The following is a 21,450-nucleotide window of genomic DNA, read 5'->3' on the forward strand; positions in this document are numbered from 1 at the left end:
ATTGTTGATGTTATGCAGAGTTGTCGATAATATTTAATCGACCGACCACCACATGTGTCGAAACAGCTGGTATGTAATCGACTGGCGATAGATATCAAACCAGTGTTAATAAACAGTCGCAGACGTGTTTTGTTACAATTTTAATTTAATTTACTATCGAAGCGAATTTTTGAAAATTTTGGAGTTGACTTAATAAATTTGTCTTGGTTGATTATCAGGAATATCGCTTGGAGTCCGTAAGTTTGTCTCGAGTTAATAGCATGGAAAAGAAATTATTTTGACTTGTTTTGGGCTTGGTATCTGGTTCGCAATCGGTGTTTGTATCTCCATCTCCACAGCTGTGCCTCGAAAATTTAGAGCTTGAATCGTAAAGCACTTTAATATCATCGCCATCAGATTGATTTTGTTGCAGACTTCGAACTGCTCGATGTTGCTTGTGGTTAGAAGCAGAGACGGCATCACTTGGTCTAGAGGCTCCTTTTTTGACTGGTTTAGGTGGAGGAATGGGGGCGCATTTCTTAAGAGCTTTCTCTTGGCGAAGAGGAGCTGAAAAATGTGACTTGTGTATAGATTCTAATCGATCTTTAACTGCTTTTATTTCAGGTAGCTCACACTTATCACGTTTTGTTTTACTTATCACTGAGTTTGACTGAAAAGACATGGCTTTCAAATCTAAACTTTCATCTTTGGCTTTCTTTTCACTTTTGTGGCTGAAGGATGTAACAGATTTATTTGAATTTAAGTTACCTATTACTGATTTATATGTTTTAACTTTAATTTGTCCTCCGTTAGCAAAAAGTTGGCGCTTTGCTTCAAAACTTTTATACTCTGAATGATCTGACTTCCTTTCCTCTATTTTCTTTCTGAATGGATTAAGTCTGTTTCTTGATTCCATTTTTCTTAATACCGAAGCATCTGATCTTTCACTTTCTCCCTTAATGCTATTTCTTTCTTTCGTTGTTTCCAGCAATTTATTCGGAAATACTCTGCTTCTTGATTCCACATAAGTTGGTCTTTCGTTTACTCTCATTTCTTCTGTCATTCTTCTGATAGGAAAGTGTCGATTTTTCGATTTCGAATTCTTAGATTCTGCGTGATCCAATTGCGAATAATCCGAATAATCAAAATATGTGTTTTCTTTCGTTTCAACTTTTGATCTCATTGTGAAATTTTTTTTTGATTCATTTAATTCTTTTGCTAGTGGAACGACTTTATTTATAATTCTTTGGTTGTTCCTAAATGGAAAACTGCTTCGAGAGTTGGACTTCTTTGGACTTTCTCCAATCGCATTAACCTTCATTTTATTCCTTGATAGAAGCATTTTAGATCCTGTTTCGCTCCTCATGGAGAGATTTGAGGTTTCGTTCTTATCTTTTTCTCGTCTGCGCAAAAGATACCTGTATTTTGAACGCCTTGCAGCAAGATTTTGGAATCTTGAATAACTTTTTTGCCTGCATCGCAGAGAATCAGCTTTCCTTGGAGGTCGACGTCTACAATGCGAATCAATATATGATGTTTCCGATTGTATTTCCTTTTCATTGTAGAGTGCTTCGCGTTCCATTAATTTCATTTCTGAGCTTGTTGAAACTCGTCTACAAGAGTCGAAGCCGTACGACTTGGGTGAACTGTCACTTAGTTTCATTTGATCAAATCCTGACCTTTTCCTCTCTCTAATGTCTCGTTCTCTTAAATCGTATATTCTAATTTCTGGCGTATAACTAGCTGCTCTAAAGTAATCAGAATCAGATGTGTTTTGCTCTAGTTCAAATTGTTTTCGTAGTAATTTTTTTCTTAGAACTTTCTCTTGACTTTGATGAAGAGCTTCTGCCTTACGCCGAGGGTGGCCTGGGTGTTCTATATCCGAAAACCTTTTCCGTTGACATGATCTATTGCCTTTATCATCGATTTTATAGAAATTGCATTCAAATTTATCAACATTTTTTCTGTTCTCATATTCTGGTTTACCCTTGAATTTCTCTATTGACGGATTATTAAATACTTCATTTAGATAAAATGGAGGTTGAGTTGGATTAATGTCTTTATAAACCCTATCCGATTTTTCGCCATTGGTATTCGTATGAACTGTGTAGTCGCTTACTTTAAGAGTCCTTTCCTCTTCGTTAGATATCTGCATATTCTGCATAGGTTGAAAAACTGTGTCCTTCTGAAGGGCCCCTTTCTCTTTTACGGCCATTGTCAGATCAAGAAGTTCTAAGAAGGATTTTGAGTTCAAATTCTTCTGTAGAACTGCTTGTTTTCCGACTGGGCTGGTCTGGGCACTGTCATCTGTACAGTTAGGAAAAGTAGAGCCACTGCACCTACGTATATAATTATTTAATGTTGGATAGCAAGTGCATTCACCTCTATACGAAGCGTTAGGCTGGTATGCTCCAGCAGCTGGATCGGGATAATCGTATTCGGTTTGTGTGAGAATTCTCACGGAGTTTGGGAAAGTACCAGCGTTTGGAGCTTCGTATGTTTGCAATAATCGCGGATCATATTGTGGATATGCAATAGGGGGTGGAGAATTATAATTCACATTGAGATTATCCTGTCTCCGATTAGACTGCGTATTATGATTCCCCATCATCTGATGCTTATCGATATTATTCGGATTGCTTGAAGTCCAATTGTTATTTGCAATGTTACCATCGAAATTGAATACAGGCTCTGCTGTAGCCGGTTTCCCAACGGATTGGTTCACCAAATTCTGCTGTTCCTCTAGCTTTGCGCTGGTCTCATTCAGTATCTCAATTAACTGCTGTATATTGCATTTGTCACTCACGACGAGATTCACCAATGGCTCGCCCTTTTTGCCCTCAGCTGGTAATATCTTGCACCGTTTGCACTCCCTCGTGCAGGTGGCACAATTGCAATGAGGCTTGGTACTGCTCTCCTTTCTCCTGTCATTATTTTCGTATGATTTCCCATTCCCTTGCTGTTTGGATGGATTCGACTGCAATGGCGACTGATAAATGTTTTTATCCTCTTCAACACTGATGGTGGATATTCTTTGTTTTTGTTTTTAGAATTCCGTATAAACTCGTGCTTATCGATATTATTCGGATTGCTTGAAGTCCAATTGTTATTTGCAATGTTACCATCGAAATTGAATACAGGCTCTGCTGTAGCCGGTTTCCCAACGGATTGGTTCACCAAATTCTGCTGTTCCTCTAGCTTTGCGCTGGTCTCATTCAGTATCTCAATTAACTGCTGTATATTGCATTTGTCACTCACGACGAGATTCACCAATGGCTCGCCCTTTTTGCCCTCAGCTGGTAATATCTTGCACCGTTTGCACTCCCTCGTGCAGGTGGCACAATTGCAATGAGGCTTGGTACTGCTCTCCTTTCTCCTGTCATTATTTTCGTATGATTTCCCATTCCCTTGCTGTTTGGATGGATTCGACTGCAATGGCGACTGATAAATGTTTTTATCCTCTTCAACACTGATTGGTGGATATTCTTTGTTTTTGTTTTTAGAATTCCGTATAAACTCATTAATATTAATGCCGCAATTTGGACAGATCGAATGGCATTCCTCTGCCGATCTGGCCAGTTTTTTATCCACTAGTTTTGCGGCGCTCTTATCCGGGAATCTAGAAGAGGTTTTCCCTGGGACTTGGTATGTTTTCGAATCCGAGACCAATCCAGAGCCCTGTGGCGAACCCAGTTTTGAGTCCGTTTTCGAGCCTGATCTCGAATCGAGGCTCCTAACCGTGTTCGCTGCAGACCTTAAGCTTGATCCAGGACTCGATCCCAACGGTCCTTTGAGCTGCTCTCCCTCTGCACCTTCTTCTTCCCAAGTCGCTGCCGAATTAGGGCGTCTAGAATTCTGATTATTGAGAGCCCTTAAGCAACATTGGCAATAGCAATTGCATATCCTGTGTCCATTGCAACTCCTCCATGTCTGTTCCCTGTTTGAGCAACCATGATATTGACAATTGTTTGACCACTGTGGATTGCCAAACATGCACCACGGCTGATTCGAGGGGTCACACACTTCACATTGGTGGCTCGTAAACTTGACAGAATTCTGTGTGGCGTTGGAAATGGCCACAGATTTATTTGAAGTCTGCGTGGTACTTTGATCTGTACGCGCTGCATTTCGCTTTGGCACTGAAATACATTCTTGCTTAGGACTGTCAGCTCCTAGTTGTCTTGAGCTAGACATTGCTCCTGGCCTCGATTGCTTAGGCGATGATCGAGCAGATGCCAGTTGTCCAGATTGTTTTGATGTACTTTTCGATGTCGATGCTGCAAAGGCTGATGACTTAGGATTCTGAGTTCCATCTCTAAGGCTCTGGGCTGATTTTTGGCTACCATCTAGCGGCCTAGATTGGCTTGAACTCATAGCTGTTAAATGTCTTGAACTAGACATTGCTTCTGGGTCAGAACTTGGAGCTGTTGCTACCCCGCTGCGATTGGTCCTTGAGCGTTCCTCTTCGATCATTCTTTCATTTACGCTCGCATTTTGTTCTCCGCCCGGTTCATCGCTATCGAAATTTGCACAATGACATCCTTCGCTCGGTTCTTCAGTTCCACTTTTGATTGCTTTGCAATAACAGTAATGCATCTCATTAGTTTTGAAACTCCCTTGGTCCGCCTTTCCACCATCCTTTGGGCAGGGCACCTTCATGCATCTGTTGACATCGACTTGCGCTGAACTATTCAAGTCTCCTCCTATGCTCTTCTTTTTTCGATTACCTACTTCAGCGTTCTTATTTTTATTTCTAGACAGCGAGTCTCGCGCTTCTCTCAAGGTCCTAGTCGCTGCATGCGGGATTGAGCTTCTTGTAGATTCTGTTTGGGTTTGAAGTCTTGATTGTCGTGAGCTTGACATTGTTCCTGATTGAGCTTTACGATTTTGAGTTTCGCCTTCTCTTGAGCTGTGCTCCGAATCTTGACCTATTAATTGTCTTGAACTGGACATTGATTCTGGGACAGAACTTTGAGGTCTGGCTGTCCCTCTTATTTCTTCTTTGCTCGCATTTTGCTTTCCTCTCGGCTCGTCGGTCTCGAAATATTCACACTGGCATACTTCATCCGGTTGTGGGTTGCCCTGCATATCCATATTCTCTTCTGCATTGCAGTAACAGAAATGATCGGATTTTCCATTAGCTTTTGGACAGAGGAACCTAGCGCAGCCTTTCTGCATTCTCCGATCTTTTATTTTAGTGTCATTTCCCTTGCCGTTTTGTTGGTTTCTACGACTCTCTGTTCCCTTTCCTTGATTTCTTCGCCTGACTATTTCATTGCACTCATCTTCGCTCATACCATTCTGTTCGTTCCCGATTACTTGGCCCCTGGCACTTGAGTTCCCCCGTTTGCTCTCTACTTGGTTTTTAGAAATCCCCCTTCGATAGCCGTTTTCTTGGCTTCTGGGACTCGAGTTCCTTCGTTTGCCTTCCTCATGGCTGCTGTGACTGATATCGCCATATTTTTCATTACCCTTTTGTTGCCTTGTACGACTCGAAACTCTTGTGTTGCCCTCCTCTACAGTTTCACGATGCGAATCAGGCGACGGTCGACTTTGGTTATATTTTTCATGGGCAATGTACACATTCGATTGCTTAGGGTAAATGACTTTATCGCAATCCCATTCACAACTGCAATCCGATGAGGTGTAACCACCATTGAAGGGCCTAGTTCTGTTTTCATTTCCATTATCTTGCAACAAGCTGTTTGTACTCAGTCTCGCCTCTCCACTAGGCACTCGCTGTGGCGCATCTTGAAACGGTTTGTCGTATCTTCCAGCGATTGGTTCAACCAGTCCGATTTGAGTTATGCTAAGCGAGGATAATTTCGATCTGGCCTTGAAACGTGTCTGCCTGGACAGATGAGGTATCCTACATTGTACACCCGTACTGCATTTCTTCTTCCGCTGTGCCAGACTTCGACCGACTTTGGGTTTGCAGTTGAGAAACTTGTTTAGACTGATCCGATCAGTGAACGAGTCGTCCAATTCGTCGCATCGCGACACATCCAAATTCCAACTGGAGGGATAGCCAGAGGAGCTAGCTCTCGACCATTTGGAAGATCTCGAGGGCTCGCGGTCAAGTCCAATTTCTTTTATAATAGAAATAGAAGTTTAGCTCTGAAGTCGTTGCATTTCATGTGTCACTCTTACCATTGACAAAGTTTCGTTTGGGTATTGATTTAGCTGATCTTAAGTTTGACCCGCCGTACAAGTGCTCCCTGGGCTCCCAGCCGGAGGCTGAGTTGTTCGACAGGCAGTGCTGCATGACCTGCTTGAGCTGGGCATCCCTGTTGATTGAGCTCACGACTGTGATGGTCTTTGCTTGTGGGCTGGTTCGAGATTTGGGCAAGTCGTACATTGGCGACCTAACGGCCACATCGCTTGTCCTCTTGATAGCCTTTCGGAGCAGAGTTTGCTTGGATGAGCGTCGCTTTTTACGTAAACCCGTCATGCTTTACCAAATGCCAAAGAGTAAAGCTCTAGGTCGAGTCACAACACAATTTATACAACAAATAAATTGCACATTTTGACAAAGATTTCTCGGTTTTGGTTTTTCGATTTATTCTGGCTTGTCTATCTCTGATTGACTTCTCCTAGTACTGATAACAGCGACAGCTGTTGCAACTGTTGCACGTGTTGCACGTGTTGCAGCACACCGGACCTCGGATGAAGTAGCAACGAGGCTTTGGCTCGATCACAAAAGGTGGTGTCGAGAATCGATTGTAGAATGTGCCTTTCATGTCTGTTGCTTTCCTGTTTGCTGACCTCTGATTTGTCGTTTTATGGGTTCTTCTTTTCTGGCTTGTAGCTTTCCTATTTGTCGTAGTTTTGGTTTTTGCTTTCTGTTCTGCCGCAGCTCTGTGCTGCTCCAGCAGCTTTAAAAGTGCATAACCCATCTCAGTTGTCACCGGGCCCAACCCATTTGTCACCTGGCCCAACTCATTTATCACCTGGTCCATTTGATTTGTCACCTGGCTATCTCCTGAATCGCAGTTACAGTCGCAATCACACATTGGCTCACATTGGCAGTCCATCGCATTCGAATTCTCGCCATACCACTCCTCATTGCCATCCTGACACGAGCAGAGTCCTTGATATTGCGGCTGATTTTGGAAAGAGTTCTGGGGCGCATGATCCATTTGACTGAACCAACAGATCAATAAGAAACAGGGTTTGCCTTAAGGTTTAGTTGATCTTACCCATTGATTGGCCGTTGTCCACAGCACGATCTGAAGTCTTGATGGTTTGCTCGAGCATCGTTTTGTCTGTAAAAGTATCGAATTGAAAGAGAATGATGAGATGAAACGAGATGGCAATACTTCTACTGTCTGGTCATTAAAGATGAGGACACATCGAATCAGTAGATACCTAGGGGTCTAGGTGTTGAGAGATATCTCATATCGTAATGTAAAAGACGCTCAGAATAGTAGTCGTAACTTATATTAAAGTCTTTCTTTACGTATATATATAAAGCAATACCTTTCTGGGATATATTGTTCCGTTTGATGGCCAAAATTTGAGGGAGCTGGAGACGGATCATTGTCATTTGGATAAATGGCTGCAGAACTATAGAAAAGTAGAAGGAATTACATTAATTTCTTGTAAAAGCTTAAAGCTGTACCCACTTGACAACTAAGACTAGAACAGTGGACTTCTTTTTGATTTCCGGGTGGTTATCTTCTGGGTCGCAAATATCATTTGCTTTGAAATAGTTCTTATTCATTTCGGGCTGGTTATCCTGAAGGTCGTAAGCTTCATACTTCTGATCTGATCTGATGGATTGATCGATTTCCCAAGTATTGTTCTTCATTGTATTGTCAGCCATTTCTACGTGCCACCGGTTGGTGAAGTACTGTGACACAGACTCGGATCTATCCTCTAGCTCATGTACGATAAAATTCTCGTAATTAGGATCTAATTGCTGTTCAACCCTTGGCGAAAAAGTTTTACGTCCTTTAGTGCACGAAGCTTCACAACTTGCCGTACAGTCGGACGCGTAATCACTATTCATAGTTGCTCTCTCTCCGTCTTTTGTGTCGATCTTTATCTTCCTCTCTTTTGCATTGTGTCCATCTCCTCCCAAATGTTGAAATTTATGATAGGAACTGAAACTCTATTCGAGCAGAGCATGCTGCTTGACTGAATTTCCTAACTGTGGCCAGTTGGTGGGATAAGTAGTGGCGCCAGTTGCTCGCTTTCGATGGAAAGGTATGCTTCTGTTCATGGGATTACCTTTGAGCTCCCTGTAGATCCTTGCGTACGCCTCCTCAGTGCTCTCTACCAACGCCAACAGCTTCTGATATCTGGCGAGCTGCTTGCACGTGTAAACGCGTCTCTTTTTATGTTTCTGAGCAGCAACTGGAAGAGCCTCGCTCATGGACTTGAGCACTCGATATTTGGGCAGCGATTGACCCATCTCCAGCGGAAAGGGATTGCTTTGAGTCTGTATTTTGGTTTGTGTCTTTGGAAGACTGACAGACTTCACCTGACTCTGTGGCCTAGCTAGGGGCTTACGCCTTCTACACTTCAGACTCGATGGCCTGCACCTCGGCACAATCTTGCGCGGATTTACCGCTGCCTCCAGGTCGTTGGTGCAAATGCACTTATCTGTGTTTTGGTGCGTGCTTAAGCAGTCGGTTTGCTGCCCCTTGTCGCAGGTGCATTGAGGAGTATTCATATTGGAAAAATAACTCTGCTCCTCTTCCAGCTCGGCTAGACTATGGCATACCTTATGGTACCACTCGTCCCCGCAGCTCTGCTCGGCGTCTGAATCTGAGCCTGCTCTGAGCTGCTCCTCTTCCTCCTCTTCCGTGTAGGAGTAGCTGAGCTTTCCAGCACGCGACCGTTCCTTTTCAGGAGCTTGACTGTTGTAAGTATACTCATAGTCCATGTCGTGACTTGTTGGATATTGATCTGACATCTCCGTTGCGACTGGCATCTGCTGGTGGTGGGCTCCATACCCATGACCGGAAGACGGTTCATAGTAGCTTCCTTGATTTTTCAACATGCTTTTTGGTGGCGGCAATTCGTAGCTACCAGGAGCTATAAAAATAGTCTGCGGGGATCCACCGGTATATTTACCCGCGGTATAATTGCCATCCCTTAATAGTGTAGAGAGTGGGAGCTCGTTAGAGTATCTGTTCTGTTCGTTATGTCTCCCAGGATGCATAGAACTGCTCTGTTGGTATCCCTCGGTGTGATTGCCAGCGTGCAATAGACTTAGCTGGGGCGATACTCCCAGAAAACTGCCCTGTGGCATTGTCAACTGTATAGGGCTGGAGAGTGGAGTCATTGACATATCCTTAGCTTCCGATTGTTGTGTCTTGAGGGTCGACTCGGACATGCTCGTCGCGCTGTCCGTTACAATGCCACAGCAATGTTTGCAGCATGATCTGGGACACCACATGGTGGTGCCAGAGTCTTTCACCTGGGAAGCAGACTCAGCTGGGTGTAGAGACAATAAGGGGTAGACATCAGTGATATCATTAAAGCAAACAGGTATTCAGTTAACCCTACCTATTTGTGAGCTACTCATCAAGTTAGCCGAACTATCGGCTGAAGTGTTGGTGCCAGCGGCCTTGTAACGCTTTTTGCGCAGGCGTGTGCGATATTTGGTGTACGGTACCTTGGCGGGAGCAACAGGAGTTACAGGCGCAGCTGGTGCTACAGTCGGTGTAGCTGTAGCTTGATTAGCTACGGCTGCCGGCATAATGACCAAGGGCTGTACGGGCATAACCTTAACCAAGCGCTTGGCCCGGGTTGACTTAGGGGCCTTACTCAGCAGACTTAAAGGCGATCCGTTGTCCAATAGCTTGCCTAACTGTGGCATATAGCTCATATCAAGCTGAGGTGGTACTTGCGCTTGCTTCTCAGTTTGCAGACTCACGAGGCTGTCCAGCTTGGCCATGGTCTGTTGCAACATATCGGTGAGGGTATTCAGCTCCGCCTTACGAATATCCGCCTCGCAGTTCATATTGCGTTCGCTGAACTGCTGGGAGTAATTCGGTAAGCTACCCATCGAATATGTGGGCTGTGCTTGGTCGGCTGTGAGGCATGACTGACTAGCCAGGTTCTCCCTTGGCTGGTAAAACGAATTGCCTTGCTGTCCATTCTGTAGCTCATTCAAATTGTCCAGCAATAGTCTTAGCTCATTCATGTTCTCTGGCTCGCTCGCTCCAGCCGACGGACGCGCTAGTCCACACTCATTCCAATGAGAGTCGGTGCCGGTACAAAGACTATTTAAGGCATATGCATAGACAGCTGAATTCGTTTCCATTTGCTGGCACTTCGCTACAGCCCACGGATCGTAGGAGGGCTTGACCAAAACCCTAGGCCTAATCGTAGAGCAACTATACTTCGGACAGCCATTCGCCTCAATATTAACGAAGAGTCGACGTATGCGTCGTATTTTCGTTGGTACTGCAGCTCTTGGCTTCGGTTTGCTCAGCAGTCGATCCAGATGTGGCTTCATAGGGTCAGCTTCCTCCTGCACAACAATTTTATAGTTTATTGGTATTAAAATTGTCACTGGGCCTGACGAGTCCAATAACCAAGCGAAATTCCTTTGTTGCCTTTGCCACCGAAAATTTTGAAACTTTTACCATGGCTATTGAGACTAGTTAAAAAGAGAGCTGTATCTTGAATTCTTTAGAGCTTCTTTAGCTCTTTTCGAAATACACAAAAATCTTTTTTCTGTATATTTGCGATTTCATTTAATCTGACTGAATGGCCTTCTTTTCGCTACTAGCATTTACTAGCTCATTCGGTTTCCGATATGTAACCTCCCCTAACCCAATTGTATTCCAAAATTCTTTATTAACATTTCCTAACCCTTAGATCAATTAATTTGTTCTTTACACATTTAACAGTTGAACTTTTATTTCATTTTGTATTTAACACGCATATTTATATCCATATCTAAAACAAAGCTTTGCACTAAGTTACAAACGAAGTTTTCAAATTTTCTTTTTGGTTTTCGTTTAGTTTTATTGATTACTTTGAAAGTTGTTCCTGAGATTTGAATGGCGATTGGGTAGAATGATTCGCTAATTGGTTTCCATCAAATTGAAGATTAGCAAATGGATTTGTTTAAAATTTATTAAATAAGATATTTAATATTTATAACAATGAGCCCGATCGATGTTCACTCCTTAGCGCTAGCTTTGGCTCCTAAAAATTGTGGGGTTTGGGAACTTTAACATAAGTAAAGCACACGAATAATAAAATATATAGATAATATCAAAAAAAGTGAATTGAATTGATTTATTGCTGATCCTCCGGTGCCGGCAGCTTCTCCCAGGTGGGTTCGACGCCCCAGATTTCGCGGGCATATTCGGCAATGGTACGATCCGATGAGAATTTGCCACTGGAGGCAATATTGTTGATGGACATCTCCAGCCACTTGGCTTGATTCTGCAACAGAGAAGATAGAAAATTAGTTTGACCACCATATTTATATATATTTTTCAGAGCGTACCTGATAGGTCTTTGAGACCAGATCCTGCGCCTTAATGTACGCATCGTAATCGGCCAGCAAGTAGTAGTGATCGTACTTCAGCAATATGTCCGCAATATTCTTGAATTCGTTGGGATTGCCGGGACTGAAGAAACCGCCCTGAATCTGGTCGATGACCTGCTTGACCTCCGGGTTGGTATTATAATAGTCGTAGGCATTGTAGCCCTTCTTCTTCAAGGCCTCAACCTCATCGACGGTCATGCCAAAGATGAAAATGTTATCCATGCCCATCTCCTCGGCCATCTCCACATTCGCACCATCCAGAGTTCCAATGGTTAGGGCACCATTAAGCTGGAACTTCATGTTGCCAGTGCCGGACGCCTCAGTGCCAGCCGTTGAGATCTGTTCCGATAGATCGGCAGCGGGCATGATCTTCTCGGCCAGCGTTACACGATAGTTCTCCAGGAAGATGACCTTAAGCTTATCACCAACAATGGGATCGTTGTTGACGACATTGCCAACGGCACAGATCAGCTTGATGATCTGCTTAGCCACATAGTAGCCAGGAGCGGCCTTGCCACCGATCATGATGGTACGGGGTGTGAAGTTGGCTGTGGGATCCTTCTTGATGCGATTGTAGAGGGTGATGATGTGCAGGCAGTTGAGCAGCTGGCGCTTGTACTCGTGGATGCGCTTCACCTGAATGTCAAACATGGAGGCGGGATTCACCTTAACACCGTAATCCTTCTCCAAGATGGCAGCCAACTTCAGTTTGTTCTCCTGCTTGACGCGTGCGACGTTGCGCTGGAAGTTGGGATCCTTGGCCCACTTCTTGAGGGCAACCAGCTGATCCAAATGCACAGGCCACTCATCACCGATCTTCTCGGCAATGAGATCGGACAGGCCCGGGTTGCAGAGCAACAACCAACGACGGGGTGTAATGCCGTTCGTCTTGTTCTGGAACTTCTTGGGATCCATTTCATAAAAGTCACGGAACAGCGTGTCCTTCAGAATCTGCGAGTGGATGGCAGCCACACCATTGACAGCATGGGAGCCAACAATTGAAAGATGGGCCATGTTGATGCGCTTCTCGCCATCCTCCTCAACGCAGGACATGCGACGCATGCGGTCCAAGTCCTCGGGGAACTTCTTCTTCACATTCTCCATGTGCAGGAAATTGATGTGATAGATGATCTGCAAGTGACGAGGCAAAATCGACTCCAACATGGACACGGGCCAGCGTTCCAGAGCCTCAGGCAGCACGGTATGATTGGTGTAGGCGCAAGAGCGTACAGTGATATCCCAAGCTTTCTCCCATTCCAGATGTTCGTCATCAACCAAGATGCGCATCAGCTCGGGTATGGCCAACGATGGATGCGTATCGTTCAGCTGAATGGCCACCTTATCGGGGAAGTGGTCGAAGGTGTTGCGCACAGCCTCGCGGCTACCGAACTTGGAAGCCTTGTATCTGCGGATGATGTCCTGCAAGGTGGCAGCGCACATGAAGTACTCCTGTTTAAGACGCAGCTCCTTGCCCTCGAAGAAGTTATCGTTGGGATACAGCACACGAGAGATGTTCTCGGCAAGGTTACGATCCAGCACGGCCTGAATGTAGTCACCATCGTTGACTGTTTGAGGAATGCGAAAAGTATTAGTAGAAGGTCTTCATGGAACTATATATGCAGACTACTTACAGAACTTCAGGTTGAAGTCCACGGGCGACTTGGCGGACCACAGACGCAGCGTGTTCACATGGTTGTTGTTGTAGCCGGGTATGGGATTGTCGTAGGGCATGGCATAGACCTTCTGCGTGTCCACCCACTTCTTGCCCTCGGGTGTATCGATCACACGGCCATAAAAGTTAATGGGCAACATGAACTCGGGGCGCGCCTTCTCCCAGGGATTGCCGAAGCGCAACCAATCATCGGGCTCCTCCACCTGCTCGCCGTTGCGAATCTTTTGGGCAAAGATACCGTACTCATAGCGGATGCCGTAACCATAGGCAGCCAGACCCAGCGTAGCCATCGAGTCGAGGAAACAGGCCGCTAAACGACCCAGACCACCATTGCCCAAGCCAGCATCTTCCTCCATCTCCTCGAGGTTCTCAATGTCCAGACCCAGCTGATACATGGCCTCCTCGCACTCACTTTGAATGCCCAAATTGATCATCGTGTTGGTCAGAGAACGGCCCATGTAGTACTCCAGCGAGAGGTAGTAGACGCGCTGTAATCAAATATTCATCTTTTCAATTAGTTGGCAACTCTATTTAAAAATGTAAAGCTATAAATATTTCTATAAATAAATTCAGATTTAGTTGTATAGCATCAAATGGAATCTTGAAAGTTGTCTAACTATTAGATTTTATTTTCTGATAAGTAAAGTCATATAGAGGGTATTCCCAATCAATATTAATGCTGATTGCGGCAATGTAAATATAGGAAGCAAAACAAATAACCTACAATAAAGTATCCTAGGATTATTTCGCTTATTATGATGAGTACTTGTGTATATAGAACTAGAAATTTAAATGTAAAACATTTTTACGGTGTTTTCTAAAGTATTGTATGAATTAAACAAGTAGTCATTTCATAGGGTCATTCCTTTTATGATTTTTAAATCTATCTTAATTTCATTATATTATTTATTTTATTATATGTATTATATTATTTTTCTATTATATTATTTTTAGACTTGGGAATATTATCAAGATTTTTAGTTCTTTATGATATTTTGTATGTGCAGAGTAGTTAATGAATTTGTATTGTATATTTTATTTATTTATTAAGTATAGCATTCTCTTAAATAATTTGCATATATTGTAAATTGTAAGACCTTAGATATCAAACTGATATAACCTCTATATCTGTATAGCTGGAGCTTATTATCGTTTACCGAATGCAGGGTATTCCCTTTAACCAGGTGTGATCATGACATTAGGTAATCGATTAGCCAGCAAGCGCAACTGTACATTAGTGGGAGGCGTGTTAACAACAGCATCAGCTGCCCCAATTACCTAGTTATGAACGCCCGGCCATATGTTAGCCTCCAATTTGTTGAGAAGGTCACCCACTGGCGCCTTATCAACGGGTTGCTAATTTCAAAGATCTTTACATGGGATGCTATAAATAGAGCTTTCGTTCGAACTGATTGATCAGCCGGCTACAGAGTTAATCACATAATGCTAAGCGCTGCAAAGGGCACAATTTAAACTTGGCAATATATACATATATACATTATATACATACATATATATAGTAGATTACGGATGCAAATCGGCGCATGTTATGGAAACATGTTTCTATGCAACCCTACATGGAATGCACTTGAGTGTAACGTCTATCTATCATCCGTTGCATCTCTGGTCAATGATGTTTTGACGACGGCATCGATCGACGATTTCCATTTGTCGCCAGCTAATGTCTCGACACATAGAACTATTGTGCCAATTATCAGTTATCAGCTAGCTCTGGCCCATATCAGCAAAAAGACAAGCTTCACGGGTGCAAGGGGTAAAGCGGTCTAGTTAATGCTAAAATCTAATTTCCTAGATTAAATCAATGTACATGGCTCAAGCATTAAGTAGCTCTTTTATTTGGGGGCATAGATTTTTATCAGGAAGCATTATATTTAGCTAGAAAAGCGCTTGATATATATAAATATATTCCCATATATAGTTGTGATCATGAAAATAATAGTTCTGTACTGTATATGGATTAGCCCTATATGTCTCCTATGTATATAAATAGAGTCTGATAGAACTTTGCAGATCAAGCCTTTAACATTCTTATATTCATTATATCCTAGATACTATCCATCAGTCCATCAATCCATATGTGTGTCCGTCCCTCCACCCGTCAATACATCTGTTTTTACAACCGAAAAATATTTCACTCCTATTGAAACTTAAATTTTAGATATTTTCATGATATTCTCGTCCTTTAAAGTGCTTAAATACATATAATAATTTAATAATAAATATAATATATCTTTTCCCATAGTACCTCTCTGTTTACATAACATTCTTCATATCTAGATATACATATAACAATTAAATATAAGTATTTCTCTTTATAATTGATAATATAACAGAGTATCTTTCAGTTAATCAGCAATAACAAATATACATATATCAAATAAAGTTGCCACAGAGCCAGCTCATATAGAGACAGATGTGTCATTACCAATTGCATGTGACAAAAGGCTGCCAACTTCTGGCCAGTAAAAACAGCTTTGATGAGCTATAGCTTTATAGGTTATAGAGGTCTGATAACGCATTCCATTATATTTCATATTTACGACTGGAGATAAGTCTGTTAATTAATTTCAATATTTTATTTAGGGCCAATACTATTTGGGCCACAAAGAGCCGGAACATATGTTATTGCGGATTTTCTGTGGTCGAGACAATATTCTGATAACGGATATCGTGTGTTTGCATTTGAAATCGAATCTCAAAACTATACTATATGTATATATACATCTATACTATATAGATGTTTACATATATGGTAATATTTATGGCCGCGTGCTGTAAACAAATGACTTAACTGTTTTCCTAACAGCTGTTCAAGCTATTGATGCCCTATACAATACCCTTTTCAGTATTATAGAATGTAAATGCATATTTTTCCACTTAGTTCGTATATTTGGCAACATGTTGAAGAGGTACTAAATCTGAGGAACCTAAATTGAACAAATTTATATTTCAGTACTTGTTCAACAAAAGTTAATTTCACTTGCATGCATTATAACTCGGAACACTTTGAAACATTTGCTTCCTTTGAAATCTTTTGGGAGAAATTATATCAAATCTAAATTGATATATGTGTAATGCAATTTATATGCAGACTTACGAAATGATTATATATATTATGTATGCATATGTAAATAACTTCTAACCAATTCAATTAGTTAAATCAAAGCTACTAAATAGTATAGTAAGTTTTTCTATTGATTTAACACTGATACCGCATGCTTTCAATTTATGAAATAATAACATATATTTTATATATATATTTTTTTTTTTCAAATCGAGTTCATTTACCCCTTTGACCTTTTTTTTATCAATTGCCCAATTGGCACGTCTTAAAGAATAGAGAAAAATGGAAGCATAAAAGAAGTGGGCACTCAATTAAGTTTAAGTGTAGCTAGTTTCAGCTTGTTTGCAATGTATCTATATGACCATAAATCTAGATAGATGTCGGGTATATACATATATCTTTATAGATACAGATATATATGTATATAGATATATAATTCTATTCGCATGTAACTACGCAATGAAATTGTAACAAAACATAAATTAACCCCACGAAAATTTTCTTTTATGGTCCCAATTTCATGGAACCAAAATAAATATAAATACAACTACACATAGATACACACACAACAAGCACACAACTACTCGCACGAAAACTAGAACGCAGCGAAGACAAAAAAATAATATAAATGAAAATAAATGAAAATTTTTCCGACGACTCTCGTTTTTGTTAATAACCTTTGATTGACCTTGAAAATATGTGCCTCCCTCTATGTGAGTGTATGTTGGTTGGGTGTCTGTTATGCCTATATTAGCATATACATATACATATATCTAGTTATGTTTCTCACATGCTCTAATTGTCAAAATACCGCACTTTATATAAATTAGTTAAATTGATGAAAAAAAATACCTTTTTTGTTGTTTTTTAATGAATTCTGAATATATCTACAAATTGTTCAACAGCTGTTCTGCAGCATATGCAAATGTATCTTCTAGATACATCTTATGGAATTTTGAGGGCTCTCTGCCACTGACTTTCAGGCAAGGACAAAAGTTTATGCCAAATAAATTCGCACGACTTTCGCACGTGTTTGCGAATGCGTGTGTAAGTGTGTGTGTGTGTGTGTGTGTGGCTCTGTGTGTATCTGTTGGATATGCCTTGCTTCAACTTTGACTGGAGCATATGAAAAGTTGCTTTCAACATTTAATTACCCGATTTATGACTTGCTCAGCTGATCGATAACCAAGATAACTAACTATAAATGTTAAGAGTGCATACAAATACCCTATAAATTGTTAAAGTCGGATGTAAAGCAATAGATGAGCAAGATTAGAGAAATATCATGTGTTTGCTTACCAATTTAAATAATAAATAATATACAGCGAATTCGTAATTAAATAGTGAATTATAAAATATTGTTTTTATATGAAATTAGTAAAGAGTAAACCCCATTGAAGTTTTATACAAGATTCAGATAAGATTAGCATTTCAAGGAAAATTAAATCGATAATTCAATAATGCAATCCTCCCTGTATGTTTAGGTTGCCCCCCCCGGATCCTAAGAAAATTAAGAGAATTATCAATATACTCTCTAATTACTCTAAATTATTTTGAAAATTGAAAAACATTCAAGCATGACTTATTAAACGTCTAAAATATTTTTCACATATAAAAAGTTTTTCCAAAAATCTTGTTTGTGTAGTTTTCATACATTTCCATATTTTGTTATACCCCATATGCCAATTAAGTAAAAGCAGAGTATCTAAATTACTTATTTTAAATTCATATTTTACAAGCTCTTATTTGAGCTGACCCGTTCTCTCGCTCTCTCTCTCTCTCATACTCTCTTTAAAATTATCTAAGCTAGTGTGCGACAGCGACAGCTGCTGATGGCAACAATAAGCTATTTATAATTTTCTTTTTGTGATTCTTTGTCAGCTGCTCATGGAGTAGGACACCGGCTTTTTGAGACTAAGACACCACCTGCACACACACATGCACACACGCTAGCAGAAATCTACATATGTGCATGAATTCGCCACCCCATGCCAAATTCGCCGCAGTGAAAGTAGCTCAAGCGCTCTGGCCTGGCATTCACACGTTTTTGGCATTGATCCCACTGCACTTCAGCGACCAAAAATTTACAGCAATTAGGCGAAAAGAAATAAAAAGTGGGAGGAGAGAACAGGAGGAAAGTGCATAGCAATTGAAGGTGCTGCGCTGCAGCGAGGGCAGCGCGAGCGAGCGATGAAAACAAAAATGAAGATAAAAAGGAAAGAGAAGTTAATAAAAATTAACAGAAAATAAAAGCGCCAACAAAAACAAATTTTTCGCTAAATGCAGAGAGTGTGAGACATAATTAAGAACATGGGCCGAAAGCGCAGAGCACAAAATGCATGTCGTAATAGCAAACCGAAAAAAAAAATGACCCGAAAAAATTAAGAAACCCAAAGGCTAACATTGGCCTCCTTTTCGAAGTCAAAGTTGGGTTAGGTTTATTTTTCGGTGGCATTTGGAAAATTCGAGTACGCACTAAATAAAATCAATAATCCAGACAGAGAGGGTTGTCAACTAACCTTGGGATCCTTCTCGTAGTAGTGCTGCTGTGTGCGTATCCAGCGGCCGACCATGTTGTCCTTGACGGTGTTGGCCAGAGCAAAGTAGTAATCGCGCAGCGTGGCGACATTGCGATCCTTGACCAGGGTGTAATGCAAGTGGCGATTGAAGTTCTTCTTCACCTCGGTTACGTTGCCCACCTCAGCGATGCCGCGCACCGATATTTGCTTCCTGCGATCCGCGTCCGATTGTGGCTTCGACATTTTGCCTTCGACTCTCTGCTGCTAACTGAGGTAGTTGTTATTTTTTTCTTTCTATCTGCCTGTCACTTGCTCTGCCTCTGCCGCTGTCGCTGCTGTTGCTGCTGCCTCTGTCGCTGCTCTTGCTGCCTGCGTGGGTGCGTAGGAAAACTATAATACGAATTTTAATGCGCGAGCCAGCGAAGACGATGAACGTTGCGCGCACAAGTATATACGACCGTTCGCTGCAAAATCCGGAGCACTTCTCAGACGGCGTGCACTTCTCGTATGCGTTATTAGTCACGAGAGCTTTTAATGCCCAACAGTCATTCAGCTGTGAGGTATATTACTTCATTTGTCAGCCAACGTCATACATCTGCTTGTTTGACCAAAATAACCTAAATTAAATAATATACAGGTTGTACTTATATATCAACTCTTTACAAGCCTAACACTAAAAGATTATATTTTTGCTAACACCAATTCCTTATATTTCCACGCCATCTCATTAATGCAGGGTATATCACTGCCAGCATTACTTACTTTACTCTCTTGTGTTTTCGAACAAAGCAGCTTTCTCTCTTCCGTTAAACTGCTCTCTTGTAAACAACTCTGCTTGAGGCACACTCAGCGTTTTTTGTCTTATCAGCGCGTTAAATACTCAACGGAATTCGCCAATTGGCATTGGCAAAATTTATGTTAATGTTAGAGGCATTGCTTGCAATGCTTTGATTGCATTTTGCTTAGCTCTTCCAATGTAACGCGCTCTCTTTTTCGCGCTCATCTGTGCTCTCTAGTTGGTCGCGCGCGCACTGTGTCCCAGTCACCTTGTACGAAGGTCATACATGCGTATTGTTTATTATTTTTTTTTTTTTTTTCGACAGAGCCCGTTCTATGCTTTATGGCAATCCATGCGGAGTGCCCTCTAGCGTTAAGCTTTGAAACCGTTGAGTTTCTGTGAGCTTCTGAGAGACTGTATTCCTATGCCGGACAAAAGCTGTTTGATTTTACTCGCTTGCTAAGTAAATAAAGGAATTTAATTGTAATTTTATTTAAGTTTTATTTTTATTGAAATTTTTGCGATCATATCTCAACTCAGCTCTGCGACATTCACTTTTCTACCCTTTTATTTTATTTTCTGTCACTGTGTAGCACATTTACGTGATATATAGAAGTTGATTTGCACTTGAAAAAATTTCGCATTCATTTCAGAGTTTCACTTACATATTACATACATATATATATATATAGAAATATCGTTTAAAGTGTTTATATAATATGCAAAAATATCTATTGTTTACGTAAGTTATACGGGAGAAAAAACGACGCCTAAAAATCGTATCAGTAGTCCTTGATTTATCATTCTATTTTATTTGTTAATCTTTTTTTTTTATATATTTTTCTCAAAAGCAACGCAAAACATAAATACACTCTTGCTTTCATTTAGTTTTTTTCTTCAACTTCAGTTTCTTTTTAACAATGAGCAACAAATGGTCATAATAAAAACATTTAAGCTACAAATAGATGTTTATGATATTATGAATAGATGCGATTGTTTTTGTTTTTTATCATTTGCTGTGCTACAAAAAAATTACATTAAATATTTGATTTATGTAAAAACTTCTTACAAATTAATTGTACATAAGTTAAATGTTTATGAAAAACAAGGCGAAGCAGATCTGTTGCTTAATTTACTTTATTTTATTTATTTAGATTTTTTATTTCATAATCTTGATGCGTGTACTTTAAGTGGGAGTTTGAAAGGGGATCTACAAACAAATTGGTCCAATTGATAAACAGGCCAGCCCACTACGATTAAAAATTAAAACCAATTTTATAATTTAAAAAATTCATGAAAATATTCATCCATATTTTTACTTCATATATTTTGAAAGTTTTAGAAATTCGCCAAAAATATATATAAATTCTTTTTATTTCTGCTTGAAACTGTTTAAGACAATTATAATATATTTTTTAATTATTTGTTGGAATTTTATAAAATTGAAAAATTACTTAAATTTTTTTTTTCATTTCTACTAAGAAATAAAATTATAATTATAATATAAATAAAATTATAATTATTTATTTTTTAGCAGAAATAAAAAAAATTCTAACCAAAATTAAAAAATATACTATAATTGTTTTCTCTTTTCAGACAAGCAATAGGCAAATATAGAAAGAATTTATTTACACTTTTAACACTTAAAGTAAAAATTAAATAAATTAAAATTATATTTTATATAAATTTAACACTTGCAAAACAGTAAATAGAAATATTAAAATTGCAAATCTAAAAACAAATATATTTAAAGTCAAAGTTGAAATTTTAATATTTACTTAATTATGTTTTAACTTTTGTTAAAAAACATATAACATACAGATCATATATTTTTTAGCAAAAGCTAAACAATATTTAAAGTAAATATTAAAACTTAAACTTTATTAATTTGTTCTTTTT

At 40.3% G+C, this 21,450-nt stretch overlaps 3 protein-coding genes across 3 annotated transcripts; all 3 read right to left on the bottom strand.

The window, feature by feature from the left end:
- Window positions 1–125: 125 nt before the first annotated feature.
- LOC108609452 (uncharacterized) lies at window positions 126–6,430 on the bottom strand. Its single transcript, XM_089466030.1, has 3 exons — window positions 6,180–6,430; window positions 3,102–3,448; window positions 126–3,024 (listed from the first exon to the last, which is right to left on the bottom strand). The coding sequence occupies exons 1-3, from the start codon at window positions 6,428–6,430 to the stop codon at window positions 215–217; spliced, it is 3,408 nt and encodes a 1,135-aa protein (XP_089322156.1). The 3' UTR covers window positions 126–214.
- A 1,028-nt stretch (window positions 6,431–7,458) lies between these two features.
- LOC108610284 (uncharacterized) lies at window positions 7,459–10,701 on the bottom strand. The gene is made up of 3 exons (XM_018002285.2): window positions 9,496–10,701; window positions 7,605–9,423; window positions 7,459–7,545 (listed from the first exon to the last, which is right to left on the bottom strand). The coding sequence occupies exons 1-2, from the start codon at window positions 10,448–10,450 to the stop codon at window positions 8,093–8,095; spliced, it is 2,286 nt and encodes a 761-aa protein (XP_017857774.1). The 5' UTR covers window positions 10,451–10,701; the 3' UTR covers window positions 7,459–7,545; window positions 7,605–8,092.
- Window positions 10,702–11,058: 357 nt separating this feature from the next.
- On the bottom strand, window positions 11,059–19,279 carry Glyp (glycogen phosphorylase). Its single transcript, XM_018003584.2, has 4 exons — window positions 18,774–19,279; window positions 13,129–13,657; window positions 11,456–13,062; window positions 11,059–11,391 (listed from the first exon to the last, which is right to left on the bottom strand). The coding sequence occupies exons 1-4, from the start codon at window positions 19,014–19,016 to the stop codon at window positions 11,242–11,244; spliced, it is 2,529 nt and encodes an 842-aa protein (XP_017859073.1). The 5' UTR covers window positions 19,017–19,279; the 3' UTR covers window positions 11,059–11,241.
- Window positions 19,280–21,450: the final 2,171 nt, after the last annotated feature.

The sequence above is a fragment of the Drosophila arizonae genome, chromosome 3 (assembly GCF_054131065.1).
Source record: "Drosophila arizonae isolate 15081-1271.41 chromosome 3, UAZ_ARI_1.0, whole genome shotgun sequence".
Classification (NCBI taxonomy): domain Eukaryota; kingdom Metazoa; phylum Arthropoda; class Insecta; order Diptera; family Drosophilidae; genus Drosophila; species Drosophila arizonae.

Excerpts from the sequence above, each read along its gene's own strand:
- LOC108610284 (XM_018002285.2), bottom strand. The coding sequence starts at position 10,450 with ATGAAGCCACATCTGGATCGACTGCTGAGCAAACCGAAGCCAAGAGCT. Across the intron at positions 9,424-9,495 it reads GATGAGTAGCTCACAAATAG|CTGAGTCTGCTTCCCAGGTG; the intron begins GTAGGGTTAACT and ends CTCTACACCCAG.
- LOC108609452 (XM_089466030.1), bottom strand. The coding sequence starts at position 6,430 with ATGACGGGTTTACGTAAAAAGCGACGCTCATCCAAGCAAACTCTGCTC. Across the intron at positions 3,449-6,179 it reads AGGGAGCACTTGTACGGCGG|TGTTGAAGAGGATAAAAACA; the intron begins GTCAAACTTAAG and ends TCCACCAATCAG. Across the intron at positions 3,025-3,101 it reads GCCTGTATTCAATTTCGATG|AACAAAAACAAAGAATATCC; the intron begins GTAACATTGCAA and ends CGGAATTCTAAA.
- Glyp (XM_018003584.2), bottom strand. The coding sequence starts at position 19,016 with ATGTCGAAGCCACAATCGGACGCGGATCGCAGGAAGCAAATATCGGTG. Across the intron at positions 13,658-18,773 it reads ACTACGAGAAGGATCCCAAG|CGCGTCTACTACCTCTCGCT; the intron begins GTTAGTTGACAA and ends ATTTGATTACAG. Across the intron at positions 11,392-11,455 it reads TGGTCTCAAAGACCTATCAG|AATCAAGCCAAGTGGCTGGA; the intron begins GTACGCTCTGAA and ends TCTCTGTTGCAG.